At 36.5% G+C, this 24,196-nt stretch overlaps 1 protein-coding gene and 1 long non-coding RNA gene across 5 annotated transcripts in view; one reads left to right on the forward strand and one right to left on the reverse strand.

Moving 5' to 3' along the window:
- LOC102653941 overlaps window positions 1-16,192 on the forward strand; it is an 84,384-nt gene extending 68,192 nt beyond the window's left edge. Inside the window, exons 4-5 of the long non-coding RNA XR_001702238.2 lie at window positions 14,709-14,865; window positions 15,765-16,192. This is a non-coding gene — a long non-coding RNA (uncharacterized LOC102653941). The remainder of the gene's footprint in view (window positions 1-14,708; window positions 14,866-15,764) is intronic.
- LOC408645 (glutamate receptor, ionotropic, kainate 2) overlaps window positions 1-24,196 on the reverse strand; it is a 218,096-nt gene that overhangs the window by 39,713 nt on the left and 154,187 nt on the right. For all 4 annotated transcript variants that reach the window (XM_016910874.2, XM_006571433.3, XM_026446071.1 and 1 more), the window contains one exon: window positions 2,676-2,817. In XM_016910874.2, the coding sequence (XP_016766363.1) occupies window positions 2,676-2,817 (142 nt within the window). The remainder of the gene's footprint in view (window positions 1-2,675; window positions 2,818-24,196) is intronic.

The following is a 24,196-nucleotide window of genomic DNA, read 5'->3' on the forward strand; positions in this document are numbered from 1 at the left end:
CCGATCATTTTTCACGAGTTCTGCCTTGTCGCCAGAAATGAGATTCAACGTTTAAAATAGAGAAAAGTTTTCCACATATTGGAAAACTTGCGCATATTTTATGTACGAATTTTGTCATTGGTGATGGACAATCGTTTGTAAGTATGATAAAAAGATATATATTATTGGAAATCCCATTTGACTTCTGACATCGATTCAACGAGTAGCGAAAGTTTGGCGTTGCGTTTCGATCGATGTGAATGGAGCATTACCTCGCGCGAAAGTGAAAGGAGAAGGGATGCGAAGAAGAGGTCGTTCGGATGATCGAATTCGAACGTGTCTCTTATCCAATTAAGCGTTTCCTTTTGATTCAGCTGCGTTTAATATCAGTCAACCCGATACTGGACAATTAAGGAATGATAGGATGTAATCAAACGATGATAACGCGACGATGAATGCCGGTTTAAAACGAGATAGAAACTATTAAGTACGTGAGATCGCGTATGATGATATCGTTTCGGAAGAATTGATGAGTTTCGTTATGTTCTGCCATAAATCGTTGATCGCACTTTTACACGCGCACTTTTCCACGTCTTCTCCGCTCGATTCAAAAGATAGGGCTCGTCTGGAGCAACCCCACTTTTCACTCCGGTAATTACGGAAGATGAAGTAATTCAGTAAACCCGGCTAACAGTATCTTTTTGTCGAAGGGATCTCCGTAAAATGTTCTCTCGCTTTTCTCACAATTTGTCACAATGCGTTATTTCATTGTAAGAAAAGAAGTTAATTAACTTATATTGTGTGTTGCATCGTTTGAAAAAATACGCGATTTTTACGATTCTAATAAGATATGATATAAATGATTCAAAAAAAAATTACAAATCAGTCACTCTTTTATCAACTTATCTCTCGTTATCTCGCCTCGAGAATATCATCGAAACGGTCGTCTGTAAATATTCGAGAAGCAAAGGAGGAAGAATGATTTTGAAAAGGGAGCGAAACCTCGAGAAAAACTTTGATCGGCAAGGAAGTAGAAAGATTCTTATACAATTCCTATCTCGCAAACTGGGGAAACTAGCAGTAGTAGTGGTGGTGGTAATAGAATCTCGCGACACGGTATGTCGATTCGACGCGTCATCCATCCCTGGAAAATTTTATTCCCTTGCCCCGTTGCCTCTCAGTTACGCGCCATTGGGAGCGAGAAAAGTTTCGTAAGAAGGAATATATCGTCGATATAGGGTGCGACTCGATCGGTGCTGCCTCCAGCCATTTCTTGGCCAACACGTACCGATCATTTCACTCCTCGCGTACAATTTTCCCTTCCGTACAATCCGAGTCAACTAGAAACCCGTGCAAACTACCCGAGAAACCTTCAGGATATTCCCTTTCTCTCTGCAGCAACTGCAAAGAGGATAGAGGGTCTCTCACGTGCATTAATGCAGGAACGTGATCGAGGAAATCGAACGGGGGAATCGTGTTCCGTGTAAACACACACGCGATCACCTACAACACGACCATCTCTCTCTCTCTCTCTCTCTTTTAAAAATGTGGAAAAATGCAGGCGTTTCGCCTCCAATTCTCCCTCAACGCAATTCCTTTTGTTTGTTAAAGTCCGTGTCTTACGTCTTAGATTTATTTCCCTTTTTCTCGGCCAGTCAATGTGTAAGGGGAAGTGAAACGAAAGGGGAGGAGGACCGTTAAGTAGCAACGAGAAGTCTGTGATTACTCTAACGATCCCTCTGATAGTTGGTTTTCAGGAAAATTAGAGTGAGATCTTTTGAGGATTAGCGCCGACAGGAAACGAGACATCACTAGTGTTACGGTAATGATAATTATTCCGATGTGCAAGTGCTACGTGTTTGGAGTAGTATTCGTTCCACGGATGACCTCGGACTTTTTCACAGAATCGAACGAAATATAAATAAAAAAAAAAAGAAAATTCCACGTCGAATATTTCTTCGTCGGTCGAAAATTCAAAATCGTTTCAAACATTTCAGAAATCAGATTAGGAAATTACGTGCATATTTTCAAACGAGGGGAAAGCTAGGCGAGATTTTTTTCCCCCCGAGAGAACGAAATTTCACGAAATTTGCAGCGATGCAACAGATCATTGTAAAACGCGAAAACACGTGTACAGGATAAAAGCGGGCAACTCGTCTCTCTCTCTTTCTCCCTCTCTCCTCTCGCGCTTTCTCATTTTCCTCAATTGTGAAAGAACAAGCCGCGCGATTCAGGATTAACAAAACGCGACCACGTTCTCCCTCAAAGTTCCATTAAACAAGGGATCGGGACGGTGTAAAAACTCGTGTGGAACATTTTCACAGAAATCGATTCGAAATCGACTCGTATCTTTCGTGTCTTGGATACACGTTACACGTCGATTCCTTTATAACTTTCCTCGACGTCCGCCTTCCCGTTTACCTCGGTTTATCGATTCCAATCACGAACGCCGCCGCCGCCGCCGCCGCCGCCGCCGCCCCCGCTCGAAAATCACGAGGAAAATTCGAGCGACGGCGAAACGAGGCGGCCCCGCGAAAATTAGTTTATACGCGTAGCCCGCGTGACAGTTCCAATTTCGGGGGTGGTCGGTCGGTGGTGGGTGGTAATAGCGGTTGATTTTCCAGTTGTTGGGAGAAAAGCGTACGTGACACAGGAGCCAGACATTAATTGCATTCTCATTTAATTAAAGGACTCACCAGAGAGGTGATGAGGTAGCTGTGATAGTCGCTCATCATCCCTATTTGCTGCGCCTGCTTCAACACGTCGTAAATCCTCTCCGTGGAGCAATCCAGTACAATGTGCGACTCGGCCGAGTTCTTTATCTGCTTCAGCAGCGGCCTGAAAACAGAAAGGGGAGGCATAGGGGTTACGTAACATTTTATTTTATTCGTTTCGCCGCGTCTCGGATACGCGTCGATTTCCGTTATTAAGCGTTTTTGACCGGGGTTTTCGCTCGAACCCTCTTTTGCTTTCGAGAGATATTTTTACTCTTCTTCTTCTTCTTCTTTCCCTCTTTTTTTTCACGCAGTTCAAGATATTACGTAATTTTCGAAACATGATGTTTCCGAGGAAACGATAATATTACGTCGTTTCGAGGGGGAAAGGGGTTGATAGAATATTCTATTGTATTCTCGTTCCCGTGGAACGGGATCCGTATATAGAGGGAGACGCGTTTCGTGTTTGCATGAATCAGGATAAAGATACATATTTTTCTTCTTCTTCTTCTTTCTTTTTTTCTTTTTTCCTTTCAATGTTTCGATCATCGACAAGATCGACGAGAATCGGAAGGAAATATATTTTTATCAAGGGAAAGACGAAGATCGGGATTAATCGGGAATCGGGCAATTGACCCGTTGGCAAACCAAGTTTTCACGCATTCGCTCGCAACGGGCCACCCCGCGGGATCGGGATAACTTCCGATTCCGGACCCCACGTACACTTGTGATCAAAATTTCATATCTCGAGTATCCTCTTTCCGACCTTCCGCTCGCCTCCGCTCATCCAATATGCACGATAATGCGAATCTCCTTATGCGCCCTGTGCAACTTGGACTGCCGTTCATTGCGCGAATTTTTCATGGGCCGCTGTATAATTCAGAGGGAAAGTCTCTTTCATGCGCCGTTCCAGAGCACCAACTCGCCCTCCTCGCGATGCCCACCGCCGACTTTTCGTCGAATCTTTCATACGACAATGAAAACGCGAAACGTTAGCAAACATTTGTACGTATGTCCAAGCAGTCGAATACGTACGAATCAAAACTCGAATTCTTGAGGGTAATTTCAAGAAAGGAATATTTCAAATTATTCCATCCGAGATTATAAAATCCAACGTTTTGAGTTTCGTTTCAAAGTATTACCCTTTTTCGTGGCGACAATTGGTGACAAGTTCACGATTATATATTTCTCAAAAAGGTGGTGGTGATGTAAGAGTTCATCTCGTCGCTAGTTACAAGTAAATAAAAAAAGAAGATAGAGGAAGAGTGGGGGAATATAAAAGCGCGGTTTTTATGGGGTGGAAAGTATAGAAGGGAGAATAGTTCATGATTGGCTGAATTTATAGGGGTGTATCGCGGCCTCGTGGGGCAATGTAAAGTGGTAAGCAAGATCTATTAGGTTGTGAGATGTTGAGCATCCGAGAGCGTTTTACGGCCCAAACTGCTCCTTTGTGCGATTCGTGACCTATTAATACGGCCATTAAGAAGTTTGAATAAGAATGATAAATCAGAGGTTGAGGAGAAGTTTCTTTGTGCCCGCTGGTATGTGCCCTTTACATAATCTTACAAAATTTAGAAGTAGAAATATGGCGGAGAACGACATTACGATGTCTCGTTTAAAGAATGATTTAAATTTGTTGAACGATATTGTTCTCAATTTATTTTTTCTTTTCCTTTTTTTTTTTTTTTAAATTATGGAATTATAGAAGAATGATCGTTGGAAATTATTTGCTCGCGTTTGTTACGAGACTGTAAAATAAATGTACACGAAATAAGGTGTATTAAACGATTTCGAAATTTCGTATGCATATAATATTCATCGAAATATCTAGTAAATGTATTTCGTTATTTTTCCCCTCTTTGATAGTGTAGCTATGCCAATAACGTAAATATACTGTTTTTCATCGTAATTCGATACAGTGCAATTACTTGCAAACTCTCCAATCATGTGGAAAATAAGAGATGATTGAACTTTTTGCGAAGTTATTCGTTGGTCGTTAAATACGAAGATAGATACGTAATAATCTGTAATAAAAACTGAATCGTATCCTGTATACATCTGCTGTCTATTTGTTTGCGTTTGTTTCCTGTTGTTGAGTATTTTTCAGTCGAAACGAGATATCGGCAATGTTACGATAATGTATGATTATAATAATTGTTAATTAAACGATGAAAGATAAACGTTGAAAAATTACTCGTCGATATGATAATTCGTCGTCGAATTCGAAACAAGATCTTTTTATTTCTAATTAACAAATCTATCGTTATTCAATGATTTTTAGAACGTTTATATTTCAAGAATTGAATAATCGCACAATTGAGATTAGAAACAATAGTCGGTCGATTTTCAATTTTAAAGCATTGTTTCATATATGATAAATTTGACGGAAATACATTTCGTACAAATGTTTCCAATTTTGTACAATAGTAGTTTCTACAATAATGTGATTTCTCTCGCGAGGGCCATAGAAGTTTCAAAAGCTTTATAAAAATTCGTTATTATTGTTTACGCGAGTTCCATTGTTGGGGAAAAATGTCCAAAGCCTCGGAAAAATGTGAAATGATAATAAAGAATTTTCAAGCAGGTTTTTTTCCGTCGCTTTGTAACCCCGTAAAAATATTGTCGGAGGAAACAAACGCATAACCGATGAGATAATGTATTTTGCCGTGACGTTTGACTACTAGTCGGAAATATTTGCGAATTGTTTCCTTCCACGGATTCAAATTCTAACGTGTAGATAAAATGTAGACTCGACATTGAATATATATATACACGTACTATAATTATGAATCGATTCAGTGTGATATAAGGTTGAATACGAATAAAATAAATTTCCATGATATGCATTTGCGCAATCTTGTTTGTTACCAATTCGATATGAATATTTCAATAATTCTATAAATCTGGGTAATTGCAAAATGGATTTTCAAAAATTCCAATTTAATAATATATACTCGTATAGTTCATTAATATTATAAAATTTACGGTTTGTTAATTTTGATACGTATCATGAATTATTCATTGATATTTCGAATCAAGAGATTGTCATACTGTATTACATTTTTACTATATTTAGTATCGTTTCTCGTTTCCTTCCTTCATCTCGATCAATCACGATTCTAAATCTTTAAAAATCTCCTCCTTTCCTCGCTTGATAAACGGAGGAATCTTTTATGATTAATTTCAATCAAGAATCTACTTCACATCTTGTTATCCAAGCATCCCAGAGTTAGACATTAATAAAGTAGTTAATTAAAAATTTCGAATTTCGTTCATTAGTTATTATAATCGATCCATTTCTTGTATAATCTCGTATAATTTACAATTATTCGCAATTATTATTATTGTTTTGAACGAATGAATTATTGAAGTAACTTATGGAAATACATTTTCCCCATCATCGAATGAAACCGTATAAATAAATCTCTCTTCAGAATTTCATCTACGGTCATAAATAACCGAAATCTCGAAACCGACGAAAAAATGTAATTGATTCAAACAACACCTCCCCAATTACTTCTTAAAACCGATCGCTCGAATCTCGCGAATTCCTCTCGATTCGTCCACCATATCCCATAACCTCGAAACGCAATACTACTCGAGAAAAAGAGAGAAAGAGAAGGAGAGAAAGAGAAAGAGAACTTAAGAAATTCCCTTTGAACTGTGTACGCGGGCCGTCAATTAGCCGGTGTCACGACGCGGTGTTACGGTTTAAAAATGCACGTCCACTTTGTGCACGCTGCGCTCGTTTAAGCATCGTCGTCCAACGTCGTCCTCTTTTCCTTATTCAACAGCGGTTTCACGCTATCCTGGCGGAATTGTCGCCAACCCCCGTGCGCGCACAGCCACCCCTGTGTCTCTCCGCGGAGTCACCCTGGCGCCGGCCTGACTATTGACTTCCTTCCTTCCTTCCTTCCTTCCTTTTTTTTCTTTTTTTTTTTTTTGGAATTTTCCTTGGAACGCGAGACTCCAGTTCTCTTCAGGAGGGAAGCTGCCAAATACCTCCGAAAACAGCCCCCGAACAACACGCAACGGATCGTTTCTCGCTTTACAATCCTCGAATCCTCGTAAAACGATGCGTCCTCGGGAAACGAGCGTATCTTGGGATTCTTAGACTCTTCCCCCTTCCTCCTCCTCTTCTTCTCCTCCTCGGTGAATCGATCGATTCTATCCAGACTGCAAACTTCTACGAGGAAAGAGGAGGAGAAGAAGGGAGGAGGAAAGATAATCCAACATCGCGGGCGCCCAACTTGTTCCACGCGATACCCGAAGAACGCACGGGTAGATATAAAGTTTGCATCGAGAATGATAAGGGATCGATACGATTTTACGGAAGAGGAGAAACGGAGTTTACACAGGTTTTCGATGCACTTGCTCCCTCCCTTCCTCCCTCGTCGTCCTTTCTCTCGATTCAGAGCTTTCCACTCCTTCTCCCTTTAATACTATCATCGAAAGCTTTAAGGAAAGGCTCGAACTAGGTCCTGCTACGGAGTATAGCGGAGCCGAGCAACGTCTCTTATTTCTTTTCACAGTGTCTCCACTTCCCTCCCATCTATTTCTCTTTCCTCCTCCTCGTCCTCTTCTCCTTTTTCTTTTCGGATACGTAGCTCTACCTTCTTCTGCCACTTTACTCGGCTCGTCACGGTTCTGGATGGCTTTCGAGATAGTCGTCCCTTCTGAGAGGATAGGCTGCCAACGAAAGATACCACCGCGGCGAATCGTCGGCGACAAGCAATTCTTGGAGAATTTTTTTAATCCGGATAGAAGAATCGACGGCTGTGAAAGAAGGATGATTGTATGAAAAATGGAATTTTTTTGTAATCGAAACGATAATTTTTTTTTTTTTTTTCTTTTAGAAAATTGTTGGAAATTAGTTTTCAAATTCGTCGGGATAATTAAAATTACATTTGACGAGAGAAGAAAGGTCAGTCCACATAATTACTTTCATTAGGTTATCTTTTCTTCCTTTATTCTCTTTTGTTGTTCCTTTTAGCTAATTAACCCTTGCACACATCGCTCTCTACCCTTTGTTCTCTCACGCAACCACGTTATCTTCTTTTCTTTCCCTCTATTTTTGTTTCGTGATGAACTTATGTCTACGAAAAAAAAAAAAACAAAGGAAAGAAAAAGACGTTCCTTTCAAAAAAAAAAAAAAAATTTACCAAACCAAATTCATAATTGCTCATTTCCCACCACCACTTTGCTAGCTTCCAAAGTCATTCCGCCTAGCATGAATCTAAATGAATCCACCGTACCTCGCTCCCACTAATTCCAACTCGGTACGAACTTCTTCGAATATCCCGAATTTGCACAAAATTTGCATCAGCATACTTCAACACACGTCACCTCGTTCGAACTCGTTCTACAAACCATTCTATCTCTCTAAACTCGCATTAATTCGTTCCAATCCTTTTCAAGACTTCCGTCCATCTTCTCGCAAATCCAAGAAATCGATCATCACGAATCAACAAAGGGTTGAAGAGCACATCCGTAAAAATGTGACGCATCCTTGAACCTGATCAATTCTTCTGGGTCGAAATATACACACGCGCGCGCGCGCGTTTCATCGTCCAATGAATTTTCTCTCAAAAATCTTCCATTACGCCTCAATAACTCGCAATATCATCCCGTTTGCACTCGCCTGTTAATTGTCCTAACGTTATTCACGATGAATTATTCACGAGCCACCACATTTCAATCATGCGTCGAGACACGAAACGTCGGGGGTTAGTATAGCAGGGTATGAAACCGACTATGGATACGTGAGATCTAACCGTGACGAAACTCGGTCACGCAACTCGGTCCGACGATTCTCAAATTCATCCCGTGCTAAACTTGCGAAGAGCGAAGTTAAATTTCGCGCATATTCGTCCCCAGAAATTTCTCTCGTTCGAAAACAATCGTTAGGACGGATCTCGGAAACGAATTCTTCCGTTTCTATATTTTTCTTTTGTTTCACGAGATCGATGCTCTTGAAATTCCACCCGTTATCAACGGAAAGTCAAATTTCAGACAATCGACGTCGCAACGAATTCTTTCTATTCTCGATGAAATTGAGAACTGGAAAGGAAAACTTTGAAAAATTTTCTAGGAAAATTCCAGATCATCGACAATTTCTCGACAAGTACATTTGCGATAAATTTGCATCGAGTTAAATTTCGCGCGAAACAATCGTTGCAGCGACGATCTCTTTCTTTCCTCTTCGAGGCGAATTCTTTCATGATGAAATCGACTGGTCGATGGAAAGCAAAACTTTCTGGAATTTTCTTAGAAAGAAAATCGACAAAAACTTATTGTCAAAAAAAAAAGAAAGAAAGAAAAAAAATTAAATTTCAACAATCGCAACAATCCACCGTGTTTGGTAGCGAAGTAGAAGTTTTCCAGGCGAATTCTTCTTTCAATATCGAGTCGCCTGCACTTTTCGGCGAAATCGATATTCGTCGGTGGGAGGCAAAACTTGGGGAGGGAAGGGAGGAAATATAGAATTACGGCGGAGAATGGATCGTGCAATTTTACGTAATGGAAAACGGTGGAGTTGGAGCAACGTTTAATCGTCTTCGATTGTCGGCCACGCTTGATATACGATTCGTTGCGGCCACATTTAAACTTCTTCCATGTCTTCCGTTCTTTTTTAATGCGCTCTCACCGTGGCTGGAACTCGGCCATAAGTAGATTCGGCCATAAATTCGAGTGACCAAGTGAACGTCGGCTAACGTCGGGGCGTTGGTCAAATTCGGGAATTTTGGAATTTGTAATGTTGGTCGAGAGGTAAAGTAAATTTTTTTTTTCCTTTTTTTCCTTTTTTTTTACATTTTTTTTTTTTTTTTTTTTTTAGGTGAACCATCGTGTAAAATGCAATTTTCCATAATACAATTTTTCAATTTATGTTTGCAATATGTCAGTGAATATATTATGATACGATAAATTTAAAGCGAGTTGGTTCTATCAGCAGAAATTCCGTTGCTTTATAATTCATCGCGTGTCACGATCCAATATTTACAATAATCCGAAACAATTTTCTGTCGTATTTTTTTTTTTTTTTTTTTTTTTTTTTTTTTTTTTTTTATTCTTCCGTCACATACCGTTAAACACATTTCTCGATAAAGGACAGATGGAATACGTGATTAATTCGTCAATAATGGAGAGAGCGAAAATTGAATCCTATACCAATATTTCAAATCCGTACGTTATTTTATCAAACTATATATAGAAATACGATAACTATTTCTCAAATCATTTTTCACTCGTTCGTCGTAATATTTTCACCTTGCCTTTAATATTTGATCAGAATTCAGATTTTTCCCTCCCCCATCATCGAAACTTCTATTATTTCCCTTCTGTTATTTAAAATTCTCGTTCAATTCGAAATCGTCGCAAGGGAAAAACATCGATACATCGGTCTGTATATTTCATTCGAACGATCCGTTAAACGGTTGACACTGTGGACGGTAATAAAACGTCGTCCAACTACAAAGAACTCTTTGGATTGACACGGAACAGGAGCGCAGGATCGAATAAAACACGACACGGAACTTCTCTCTCTCTCTCTTTCTCTCTCTCTCCCTCTCTCGTCGTTTAATTCCACCCGATCGAGCGTTCAACAGTTTCGCGGTTTGGCATCGATCTGACTAGTTGAAGCGTTATCAACGTCCTCTCGAGACGGGCACGAAGGGCTCGACAACAGGAAGGACGCGGGCTTAATTATATCGGGGACGAAGAATCCCCGACAAGAGCGAGTGGATCCACTCGAATATTTTAGCGAAAACTTTTCCGCCCTGGCCGTGAATCGAGAGGAGGAGGGGGAGGGAAGGAAAAAAAGGCCTCGAGACGAGGCGAGTCGAGTTTGAATAGGAATCGCTTTAGAAACTGATTCATCGAGAATTCTCGAGGAAAAGGTCTACTTGGACGGAAGTTGGAGGAAGTTGATTTTTACGTATAAGGGGGAACGTGACCGATCCGATATTTTTTGGATTAAGCACTCTTGTCTGCCGCGAAGCGGCTTTTAGTTTACTCGTTTTGTTTTGGCAAAAGTTTCCCTCCCTCGTTCAAACGTGCAACGAGAAATTCGTGGATAAATGATATGATCCTTGCTGGATTTAAATATCTCTTCATAAATGCGAATTTTTCGAATGTCAGCTCGATTTTACTAAAGATCACGTTTCCGTTTAAAATCTTTTTAGAGACATTGAACGAGAAAGATTCCAAAATACCGTTTGGATTCCAATTCTAGAAAATCCTAAGTAAAAATCTTGAGATTATCGATTTACATAAAATCCTATCTAATCCGAATTATAAATTGTGAACGCGTGCGAATCTCGAGATTTTATTTAAACGGATTTCCATAATAATTTTATCCGCGATATTACAAGAAATCGTAAAAAAAAAAAAAAAGAAAAGAAATTTAAATCCTTTTCCTGCGTGTATCCATGTGGTAAAAGGATAAATTTATCGATCATTTGTCTCGAAAACGATTCGAAACGGGAACGAGCCGCGATGAAGTTTATTTATCATCGAAAACATATCTCCTATTTATTTTCAATTAACTCGTTTACCGAGAATTACCACGTCACGTACCATTAACGATACGAACGTTCGCCCCTTGCCTTCTTCCTCCATCGATACTCGTTTCCTCCCCGTTCGATGAACAGAGATATCCTCCTATCTTCCGAGTGAAATTTATGCAAAACTTCTCACCGGCTAAATGAGCCGGTACGAGATTATCGACTGGCGCTAGGGAGCAAGTAGCAAGTAGCGTCTCCAATATCGGCCGGATTCTCACGTGCATGTCTGGTGGAAACTTAATTTCCGCTTTCTGACGCCTGCTAAGAATGACCGCTGTACGTTATCAAGTCGTACATGTATGTGTGTGTATGCGCGCGAAGATTTAAACGCTGACTCTTAAGATTTCCGATTGCAAAATAACGTTGCACGGTTGGAAATATCTGGTTCGAACGATTGGATATCGATTTTCGTTTGACCGGAAGCGAAGCCGCGCGAAAATCGCCGCGGAAATGAATCGGTGGATTGGTTTCTCCTCGCGTCTCGATGGAGGATTTCATTAATTATTCCGGGATCGAAACGAAAATCTCTGTTTCTAATCTATTCTCGAGATGGAAGGATTTCGTTTCGATGTTAAATGCGTTTTCGAAATTTGTGAAATATTTTTTTTAAATCTGTTTTATATAAGTCTACTTTTGATCACGAAACCTGCGACGAGCAAGGATTCTTTCGACAGAGGAGACTAATCGGATCGCGCGTGAAATAAACCGGATGATTCGACGCTCTGGATTCCCGACAAACAAGGAAACACCGTCCCTGTTGTTTCCACGGGATGAACCGTTCACGGTTCCATCCAGCTGGCATTAATTGTCCTCGCTGGCCTTCCCTTGTTTCACCCTTCATCGACGCGACCGTCCCCAACGGAGTTGGATAGAGGTTTCGGGACAACCGGATGGAGAAAATGAAAACAGTTGGACAGAGATAGGCTGAGTCCTAATCCTCGAGTAATCTTTGACTCGCTCAGAAATCAACGAAAGATAGTTCACCGTTTGAGTTAACAGCTTCGAATATTTCATATATGTTTTAACACTATTCTTTTCGATTTGTCATATATACGTTCGTGTCATCGTTCGATTTCCATTTCCAAATTTTCATTTCGAATCTATCGAACTTATCTGAATATCTTACAATAAGGAAAGAAAGAAAAGGATAATAAAAGAAGCAAGACCGTTCGTATCTTTACAGACACGCTTGAACAGACGTTCAGAAGCGGCGCAAGTTCTGGCAGAGTCGGTGATCAAGCGGACAACCACTTTCTCCCTCTCGCTCGACTTCGCTTCGACCAACTCGCAATTCTTGACGCGAATAAAACCGCGAGAACCAAGCGAATAAAATCCCCTGGGCGAACGTTTCCGTGGCATGGAAAAGGGATATTTATCTTCCCGGCCTGAAAGTTATGTAGGGGAGGGGAGAAAATTTTGTTCGCCAAAATTTGTTCCCTATTCCACAAGATGGAGGGAGAAGAAACTCTCTTTTTATTATCGAACACGTACGTTCCAATCCTTTCGTGTCCGTTCCAGAATCTTAATTCCGAGGGCGTCCCCGAATTTTCCACCCGAAACAAACAACGAACATGGTTTCTACACTAGATCATCACTATCCACCACGGATCTACTCGGGACGATGTTCTGCATGCTCGTAACTTTCGTGAGCCTCGAATCTTGCGCGCGATCACGTAACCGGATTCTTCTGTTTAGAGAGAACTCGAGATGGTGAAACGAATTGCGAAATTGCGGAATAGTGTTTTGAGCGAGTTGGAATAATTTCGTTTAGAGAAGACGTTTGGAGAACGTTCGTGAAGATGGCTGGAAATCTTGGAAATCTTTTGTTTTTAAAATTCTCGATTTTTCTTTCTTTCTTCTTTTTTTTTCTAATATTTCCCAAGATTAGTAAATCATTATCCTATTTTTATTGAATAGAATGAATCATATAGATATTGAGAGATTCTAAGCGAGAAAGTTAAAGCATTCGAAATTCTTCGAAATTATCTCGAGTACATATTTTTAACTTTATCATTTAAATTCTTTAAAGGTAATTACAATTATAGTCTATCTAGGTTATAATGAGCTGTATACAATTTTTAGTTATATATATATCTTTTAGCGAGTTTGCTTGTCGACAAATCCTTTCTACAACGCTCTACTTTGACGATATTCGTTTCAATCAATGTTCCCGAAGTTGGCGAGCTAGTTTCGATTGCATAGACCGGTCCGCGTATTTGCGAATGCAATTCGTAAAGTAATTAGATAGGGGGACTTCAAAGCACGTTACATGGAATTTTGATTTTCTCGTTAACACGAAATCTGAAATTTCAACATTTGTGATATTCACGTCAGAAACTTGGTCCAACTTAATTACAAATCAATTAGCACGTTAAAATTAATACACCTCGCTTGACAATATAAATTCCTTCAAAAAATCCTCCCCCTCCCCCCGCTCCATTTTCCAATATCATCCCCTCCCTCCAAAAAAAAACCCATCTTCGAGAATCAGTTCCAGCTCGTCGAATCCTTTCGTGAAAATGAAGACGAAATGACGCAAAGTGGCGGAAACTTTCGAGCGTAAAATTGCGGAAATTGTGGAACGATTTGTAAGTTGAATCCGAATAATGGTATTCGAAAGAGTTCGAATTAAATCCTCTCCCTCCCTCAAGGCAAGCCACGTGCAACCCTGTTTTCGCAAGAGTCACTGCGAGTTAGAAATTACAATCCCCTCCTCCGCCTCATAGTCATCCTTGCGCGAAAGCGGATTACCATTCGTAATCGCGCAAGAAAAATATGGGGCTTGGAAGAGGGGAGAGGGGTGCCGCTGCCAAGCCTAGATCGGACACGAGTAATTCGCGCGAAAGTAATGTTATTATTATTCGGCGCCCCGTTATCTCGACACTCGCGAAGGAACGACGCACGATGGGCTTAAGAAGGGCCAGGGACTCGCACGATATTTTCAACGAGCAACTTTTGAAAGAGAAACGTGATCACTTGCAGCAGCGATTGGACCGACATCTTCGCTTTGGAATGTCGGTCGAATGTCGGGGAACAATTTCTATACGCCGTTTTAATCTAATCTGGATAACTGGATACAGTTGGGTACAGAAATTGGAAACGGATTGTTCCGTTTGATCGAATGGTGAACGTTGTAAGTAGTGTGAAAATTTTTCTCGATATTTGTAATTCATTTTACAGAGGCATGAAATTAAAATAATACTACTTGCACAATATGTGAAAAATCACGAATGTAACTTTAACTTTTCGTGTAGAAAGTAGAGTGGAAAGAAAGTAGAAATTTTGTCATCGAAACTTATTCGGAGAATAGAGGAAATTATGAAGTAGATATTGAAGTCATTCTGTTATTTCGGTTGTCGAGATACAAGGATTCAAAGTTTCTATAGCGCTTGACATAGGCAGATGTTATGAATATATTACATCTTTCCAAGAATCGTGCGTTATGTTTTTCCAGGAATTGCGTCTGGACTTTGCGATAGATCAGTGAGACGAGATGCGAGCAAGCGAAAAGGACGAAGATAATAACCGATTAAAAATTATCTTTTCCTTTACACGACGATATCTCGGGAATCTGAACTCGTATCGAGATAAATCAAGAATAGTTTTAAAGGGTAAGGTTCTGCGTTTCTAATGACCTCTATTAGTTCATTCAAAAGTCATTATTTTCCGAATTATATAAGTTTATAATTCGCTTAATTTTAATCTAAACTTGGATATGTTTATTTCTGGAAAATTGCTTGTAACAAATTTAACGATAGTATGTTGAAGACTTTAAATTGATTTAAAAGTTATCCCAAGTTCTTTAAAATAAGATTTAAAAGTTAAAAAGTTAAAGCGCGATGGAAACAATTAAACTGATTCTAGAATTCAACAAGCAGAATTTAATTTTGCGAGTTGATGTTGTACATATTATCCAGTTTTATATTGTATGTAGATACAGGAAGCATGGTATAGTACGTTTCGTGACTGAATTGTATAATATTGTTATCCCTCCTGTGTACAACTCATCTTTCTTCTGTTACTTGTCCGTATTTTCGCTGTTTAATTTACATAATTAAAAGAGCAGGGGCAGCAGATAACTAGAGATCCATAAGATATATTACGAGGTTAGTTATTTTGCAAGCGAATCTCTGATGCCTACATAGCAAGCAAAAAATGTATAAGCTTCTTGAATATATCAAAAACTCACATTACTCGTCTGAAATTATACACACTTAACTTTAAGTATAAAAATAAAATAAAAGAAATAATAGAATTTTCGTTTCTCCTTTCTATTTATTTAAAATTATATTTTTTTTCCAATACCTTTTTTTTTTATCAAAATTATTCTTTCTCCTATGCTTTTTCTCTTTCGTTCTGTGTCAAATCTTTCGAATTCTTGCTGCCAATATTTTTACAAATTCATGGATCAGAGATCAGAAAATCAAACGAGCTTCGATTTTCACAATTTACCGTTGACTCAAGTAATTCAAGCCAGTAGACCATTGTAACGTAATGTTTGATATTTCAGAGTTCCTTCTGCCAACGTGTAATGTGATAAACGAGAGGGCCTGGTCTCGGTGTCGTCTTTATGCAGGTGCACGTGCCTCCGCTTAACTATGGCATAACTACTGGGTCGGCGAGCTTGTGACAAACTGCATCGTATAAATACATCGCGTGAATGCGTGCGGTTATTTTTTACCGGATAAGCTCTTTCGAGCACGGACGCTGTGTGACTGATAAAATTTATGCGTATGAACTGGTCATGTATTATTTATTATTACTGTTTATTCCAGATTTCTATATGTTCAGATGTAACAGAAGTTACATCTGTGATGATTTGTTAATATTGAAACTAGCTTCTTAAGAGATCAAATAAGATTCTATATCGATATTATGATAATTAATTTGAAACTTACAATATTTTGCAAGTGAAGAAATTGTAATTATATGCTATGTTTTAATAATTAAATATATTGAAAAAATATTTACACTATTTTTTCAAATTGAATCGACTGACCAATTACTATTGATCGATAATGATTGAATAGATTGGACCATTGACTGACTCCAATTTTAAAAATAATTCTAAAATTCCCTCCACTTCATTCCTTCCTTTTCCTTCCTTCTTTTTCTCTTTCATTCACTCATATATACCAGGTTCTCACATAATTTTATGCTGGAATATCGCTTGTTTTTAGAAATGTAAAAAAATAATTCAAGTAAACGTTGAATGGTTTTAAGAAGTATTTAAAATGATGAAATTAGTTTCTTTGTAGATAGTTAAAAATATATGAATAATTTTGTTATTTTAAATAGAATGACATATATTTTAATATATCAATAGAGATAGCATTATTTACTATAAAAGATTATTAAACTATTTATAGTAACTAGTAATTATCATTAAATATTTCGTAAAATAATTTTTTAACTTACTTACCTAGTTAAAAATTAGTTAAGTTAAATTGATTTATATGTTAAAAGACATATAAATCTCTTTAAAAACATAAAGTTGATCTTCTCAAGTCTTTTGCGAAGAAATTAATAACATCCATATAAAACTTCTTAAAACCATTCAATTTTTATTTAAAATATTTTTTAATATTATGAAAAGCAAGCGAGATATTTCAGTTGATGTGACATATCCTGTATATATTCCATAATCCTTTATTAGATTTAAGTAAACTGTTGAAAAAATGATTAATTCTTCATAATATAGCAGAATTAAAAAGGTAAGTATACAAAGGTAAGTATAAGACAGGTAAGTATATTAAATTCTAGAAAAATTTCGCGTGCCACCACCGTTAATATTTCATTTTCCTAAAACATAAAAATTTGAATAAAAAATTTAAATCTCAGAACTCCAGTAATATTTTAATACAAATTTTCGACATTGTACTAGAAGCACATAACACAACAGGAGGTCGTACGTGAAATTTTTCACAAAAATCGAACTTAGAAAAATATTGATTAAAATTTTGATTTTTCAGGAGAATATAATTCTAGAAGAGATGGCATAAGAAAAAAATAAATTTATCAAAAAAAACTGGTTAAAATATTTGCGCGAAAACGGTTCCAGCAAAAATCTTAAAAGTGACATCAAATTATTGGAATTTCTAAAATTCCTGGAAATGACGGTAAATACTTAGAAATTTGGAAATTCTTCAAAATTGTTACTTTCTGACTAAAATTTTTGATTTTGTATTATAGTGGGTTAATACTTTTTTATGGGAAATTTTGCGCTCTATCCACTGGTGCTTTAAAAAATATATGTTATCAGTAAAAAAAATAAAACTGTGCTTAAAAAACTCTTTATTGGTCAACCTACTAAAAAAACGAGAGCGTCAGAGTATAGCCCTTTCGAAACCATTCAACTTTTATTTGAAACGTTTTTTAATATTCCCAATAGTAAACGAGATATTTAAAAAAAAGTATTAATCTCGAAATTCCGGCGATCGAAGAAAAATTTTTGTCCAAAAACTCGATTTTGTATTAGGAGAACATGATACGATAGGAGGTCGACCTCCTAAAAATTTCTAATTTTTGCTATATCTCTTAAACTATTGGTTTTTCGCTATAAGTGGGTTAATACTCTTTTATGGGAAATTTTGCGCTCTATCGACTGGTGCTTTAAAAAATACATGTTATCAGTAAAAAAAATAAAACTGTGCTTAAAAACTCTTTATTTGTCAACCTACTAAAAAAACGAGAGCGTCAGAATATAGCCCTTTCGAAACCATTCAACTTTTATTTGAAACGTTTTTTAATATTCCCAATAGTAAACGAGATATTTAAAAAAAAGTATTAATCTCGAAATTCCGGCGATCGAAGAAAAATTTTTGTCCAAAAACTCGATTTTGTATTAGGAGAACATGATACGATAGGAGGTCGACCTCCTAAAAATTTCTAATTTTTGCTATATCTCTTAAATATTGGTTTTTCGCTATAAGTGGGTTAATACTTTTTTATGGGAAATTTTGCGCTCTATCGACTGGTGCTTTAAAAAATACATGTTATCAGTAAAAAAAATAAAACAGTGCTTAAAAAACTCTTTATTGGTCAACCTACTAAAAAAACGAGAGCGTCAGAGTATAGCCCTTTCGAAACCATTCAACTTTTATTTGAAACGTTTTTTAATATTCCCAATAATAAACGAGATATTTAAAAAAAAGTATTAATCTCGAAATTCCGGCGATCGAAGAAAAATTTTTGTCCAAAAACTCGATTTTGTATTAGGAGAACATGATACGATAGGAGGTCGACCTCCTAAAAATTTCTAATTTTTGCTATATCTCTTAAACTATTGGTTTTTCGCTATAAGTGGGTTAATACTTTTTTATGGGAAATTTTGCGCTCTATCACTGGTGCTTTAAAAAATATATGTTATCAGTAAAAAAAATAAAACTGTGCTTAAAAAACTCTTTATTGGTCAACCTACTAAAAAAACGAGAGCGTCAGAGTATAGCCCTTTCGAAACCATTCAACTTTTATTTGAAACGTTTTTTAATATTCCCAATAATAAACGAGATATTTAAAAAAAAGTATTAATCTCGAAATTCCGGCGATCGAAGAAAAATTTTTGTCCAAAAACTCGATTTTGTATTAGGAGAACATGATACGATAGGAGGTCGACCTCCTAAAAATTTCTAATTTTTGCTATATCTCTTAAACTATTGGTTTTTCGCTATAAGTGGGTTAATACTTTTTATGGGAAATTTTGCGCTCTATCGACTGGTGCTTTAAAAAATACATGTTATCAGTAAAAAAAATAAAACTGTGCTTAAAAAACTCTTTATTGGTCAACCTACTAAAAAAACGAGAGCGTCAGATATAGCCCTTTCGAAACCATTCAACTTTTATTTGAAACGTTTTTTAATATTCCCAATAGTAAACGAGATATTTAAAAAAAAGTATTAATCTCGAAATTCCGGCGATCGAAGAAAAATTTTTGTCCAAAAACTCGATTTTGTATTAGGAGAACATGATACGATAGGAGGTCGACCTCCTAAAAATTTCTAATTTTTGCTATATCTCTTAAACTATTGGTTTTTCGCTATAAGTGGGTTAATACTTTTTTATGGGAAATTTTGCGCTCTATCGACTGGTGCTTTAAAAAATACATGTTATCAGTAAAAAAAATAAAACTGTGCTTAAAAAACTCTTTATTTGTCAACCTACTAAAAAAACGAGAGCGTCAGAATATAGCCCTTTCGAAACCATTCAACTTTTATTTGAAACGTTTTTTAATATTCCCAATAGTAAACGAGATATTTAAAAAAAAGTATTAATCTCGAAATTCCGGCGATCGAAGAAAAATTTTTGTCCAAAAACTCGATTTTGTATTAGGAGAACATGATACGATAGGAGGTCGACCTCCTAAAAATTTCTAATTTTTGCTACGTCTCTTAAACTATTGGTTTTTCGCTATAAGTGGGTTAATACTTTTTTATAGGAAATTTTGCGCTCTATCGACTGGTGCTTTGAAAAATATATGTTATCAGTTAAAAAAATAAAACTATGCTTAAAAAACTCTTTATTGGTCAACCTATTAAAAAAACGAGAGCGTCAGAATATAGCTCCTTTGAAATCATTCAACTTTTATTTGAAACGTTTTTTAATATTTCCAATAATAAACGAGATATTTAACAAATAGTATTAATCTCGAAATTCCCGAAATAAAGGAGGTGGCACGCAAAATTTTTTGTAGAAGTTGTTAGTCGTGAAATATTTTGTCTAAAATTTCGACTTTTTATTAGGAGAATATAATTTTGATGAAGTTATCAAGTGAAATTTTTCGAATATTTCCAATAATAAATATTTTTATAAGATACTTACCATTGAGATACTTACCATTGAGATACTTACCATTGAGATACTTACCATTGAGATACTTACCTTTTGTAGCTTCCATAGTTTTTTTTAACATTTTTTCAACAGTTTTCTTAAATCTAAATACTTACCTTATATACTTACCTGTAATTCATTAATATACCGGTTATCTCACATTGATATATCTGAAATATCTCGCTTGTTTTTCACAATATTAAAAAAAATTTTAAATAAAAATTAAATGGTTTCAAATGGATTACATTTCGATATTAATAATTTTTTCGTAAACGGACGCGTAAAGAACATATGAAAATCAGGCTTGTTTTTTTAAATGGTATCGTATATTTTTTATACATAAAACTATGTATTTCAACATTTTCTATAAAAATTATTGGACCATTATGTATCGAAAAATTATTAATTCAGAAAATAATTAAATATAATTAAATATTTTCTAAATTAATAATTTCTGATTATAAATATTAAGATAAAATAATTTAATGGTCTTTTTACAGAAAACATTGAGTTGCATTTAGTTATGTATTAAAAAAATATACATATAATTCTATTTAAAAAGACAAAACTGATTTTCGTATAATTTTTACGCGTCTAAGTATAGAGAAAATAATTATATCATATTATGCTTCCTTCAAAACCATTCAATTTTTATTTGAAACATTTTTTTAATATTTCTAAAAGCAAGCGATACTTCAGGTAATATTTTTACGTGGGATATCCGGTATAGAATGCTGGATACGTGGAATAATTTTCTATTCTATTAAACACATGATTTTCATAATTCTTTCTCTAGATCTTATGTGGCCGAACGCACAGAATGCCAAAGAGAATAGGATCGTTTCGAAGAAAGTTTTTTCCAAGAATGTTACGTGATATGGAAAGGATTATACCGGTTGAACGTGATGAGAAAATCACATTTATCTTTTATCAGAAAGTGGGATATTTTTTTCTTCAGAAATAAAATCTTCGTGGAAATACCAATTAAAGCTTTGAATAGAATAAATTCTACGTCAAATCGTACTATTAAAATTTTTTTATCATGAAAATTTTTCCTTCTTACAATCAACTATTTAAACGAAAAAAAAAAAAAAATAACAATATTCTATACATTTCTTTTAATAAAACTTTGCAAAACTTTTCAATTTTCTTTTAAATTGAAAAAAGAAAAAGTTTATACTTTACAAATTAAAACGAAATGAAAAAATTGGAAAAAGCCAACCCTGTCCAAGATGAAAGCTGTCATCGTCGAGGCTCGAGTTACCAATTAACGCGTCTACGTATCTTCAAGATATATTTCCAATCCATCATCGTGGAACGTAAGAGATAAGATGCAAAGAAAAAAAAAAACAATTAGTGAAATTTCAACAAAGAATTCCGCTTCCTAATACGAGAGAAGAAATTTATTCCAGCAGTCTATTACTTTTCTCGAAACGTTTTATTCGATCACAGCAGCTAGTTATCCTTCCGCAAGTTTCGAGAATAGTTATAGGAAGGGAAAAGAAAACAAGAAAATGTTTTACCAAGTTGCTCGCATTCTACTACGTTTGCTCATCATTATATCTCGATATTTTTCGTTCCTCCTCTATCTGATTTATGTTGACTCTAAAAATCGCATCTCCTCCCTTGTTTCCAATCTTTTTCTCCAATTTGCCAGGAATAATTTGACAGCCTTCCTGGATGTATTTGATTTTCGTTGAAAATATATGAAAGATACAGAAATAATAATAAGTATTTATATATATATATATTTTTATCCCGTTCAATATAACAGTAACAAAATTCTTTTATACTCGAACATTAATCAAATTACAGACTCATAAAATAAACATGGAGTACTTTGCATTTATTCAAAATTATTTTCCAGAATCACTTTTTAAATTGAAAAGAATTTCGAATATTTTATTTCTACAATTGTTAAAAAATATAAAGTTGTTTCTAGCAAGATCACTGTTCGGTTCAATATATATATATATACAGATCGGTAGTTTCATTAAATAACTTACGATTGGAAACAGCGTGAAAAATGATCCGCGAATAAATACCGATATCTCGCTCGACGTTTCCCTTAGTTTCGATCACCCACACCGACATTATTCTTATCCCCTCTGCATGGCACTGTACGCCGTCTGTATTGAAATAAGCAGTCTCCCAACTGGGAGATTACCAGAGAGAATAACTGGTTGCAGTCTGTCGGCCGTTTTGTCGAATATATATCGTAACGTACGGTGAGCTCTGGCTATTGCGCAATAAATATCGCTCCTCTCGACGAAAGTGGCGGCAAAAAATTGATGCAATTGACATTCACATCGACGCGATTCCTGAATTTTAACGACTCGTATAGATTTGATAAATCGAAATTAATATTGAACTGGATATGAAAAAGAATTTTTAGATTATCGAGATATCGGCGATAAAAAGTTTTAAAGGAAATATCTCACTGCATTTCAACGAGTTAGAATTATTCGCAGAATAATACTCGTATCATATATCTAAATATGTTTGATGATTCCTTCCCCCTCTTTCGTTTCCACTTCATTCCGCTTCAATCGAAATATCGATCAATGTTCGACTAGTAAAATGTAATGAAAACGAATTTGTTCCATTCGCGGTGATCGTGTTGCAAAATTTCGCGAAATGAAACTATCCAACTATCCAGTTTGTAACGACTTTTCTCCACGAGTTTTCATTTCTATTTCGAAAGAAATCCCAAGCTTCGCCGATCCCATACAGAGGTCATCAACGTGAATAAATACGTGTATAATTAAAAATTTATGCTCGATTTGGAAATTGAGAAAATTGATCCAAACAGATAATAATACCTTCTCCACGTTTCTTTCAACAAACCTAGAAAATATATCCTAGGAATATATATAAAATTTTGCATGAAATTATACGAAATTCGGAATACTTGAACTGTATATACTTAATGTAAAAGTAAATTTAAATATGCAAAAATATACAAAACGTCGAAAGTTAACCAAAAGGATTAAGGAAATCCTTTTATTAATTCAGATTCCTTAAAGTGCTTACAGTTAGAAATTAGAATTTCAACGAGCGCAAACATCTAATCACCCCTTCCTCTCTCTCCTCTCTCGACCATCTTCGAAAGAACGAATCGAAACGAGCCAGTCCTCCCCTTTGGATTCCATTTTTCCAAATTTACCGTGCCACCTGCAACGGACAACATTCCGGTATAGCAAGATGACTACGTCCCGAAATGAGGTTTCCATCAGTTAGTTTGCAAATTTGGAAAAGTTACCGTTCCGGCCGAGTTTCGGTTCCGGAAGGGCCTCCTCGCTCAAACTCGCATTAGCGCGATCAGGAAGGGAGTAAACTTTTCCAACAGGATTTGCTCCCTTATCTTCGAAGCTGGCACGGTAAAGGCATTCCATCTAGGGGGATGAAAGATATTTCTTCGCCTCTCGCTTCTCCTTTTCCGGAAAACCTGCACGTGTACGGGTTCCCTCTTCATCGTAGCTGCAGCGTGCATTCTTGCCACTGTCTTCCCTTTCGATCGTCCCCCTACACAATCTTTATATCCTTGAACCTCGATGTTTCTTCGAGACCAACGAGACCAACCTTTGCCCCTCCGCTCCTCTCTCCTTGCGTCGCACACAGAGATCGGCCCGTTTGAATTGGAATTTGTTGCTCGTTTCGTGGCTCTTGGGAGGCGATCGAATAATTGGAAAGAGAGAATTTTCGTGTTGCGAGACTTTTCTTCGAAATTTCGAAGCGAGGGTTTTTTGTATCTTTTTTTTTTCCCCCTCCTCGCTTTTTAATTAATGAGGTCGCTTTCAAGAAAGATGAAGTTGATATTTTGGGCGAGCCAAAAATCTTTGAAAAACATCAAAGACTATAATTAAAACGTTTCGTCGATGTGAAACGTTGGTTAAAGCTTCGTTCTTTCGTCAAAGAAGAAAATCCTCGTTCGTCTTGTCCCCTTCGAATAAATAAATATTCATCCAATGGCCATGAAAACACGCGCACAATGTATTCGTGATTTTATTTGAAAAGGACAAGGTGAAATTAAAATGGTGATTAAAAGCAAATGTCGTCGGAGCAATGTTACGCTTAATTTGGACTTACGTTCAAAGAAGACGACATTCTCATTAC

This window comes from Apis mellifera, linkage group LG1, assembly GCF_003254395.2.
Source record: "Apis mellifera strain DH4 linkage group LG1, Amel_HAv3.1, whole genome shotgun sequence".
Classification (NCBI taxonomy): Eukaryota; Metazoa; Arthropoda; class Insecta; order Hymenoptera; family Apidae; genus Apis; species Apis mellifera.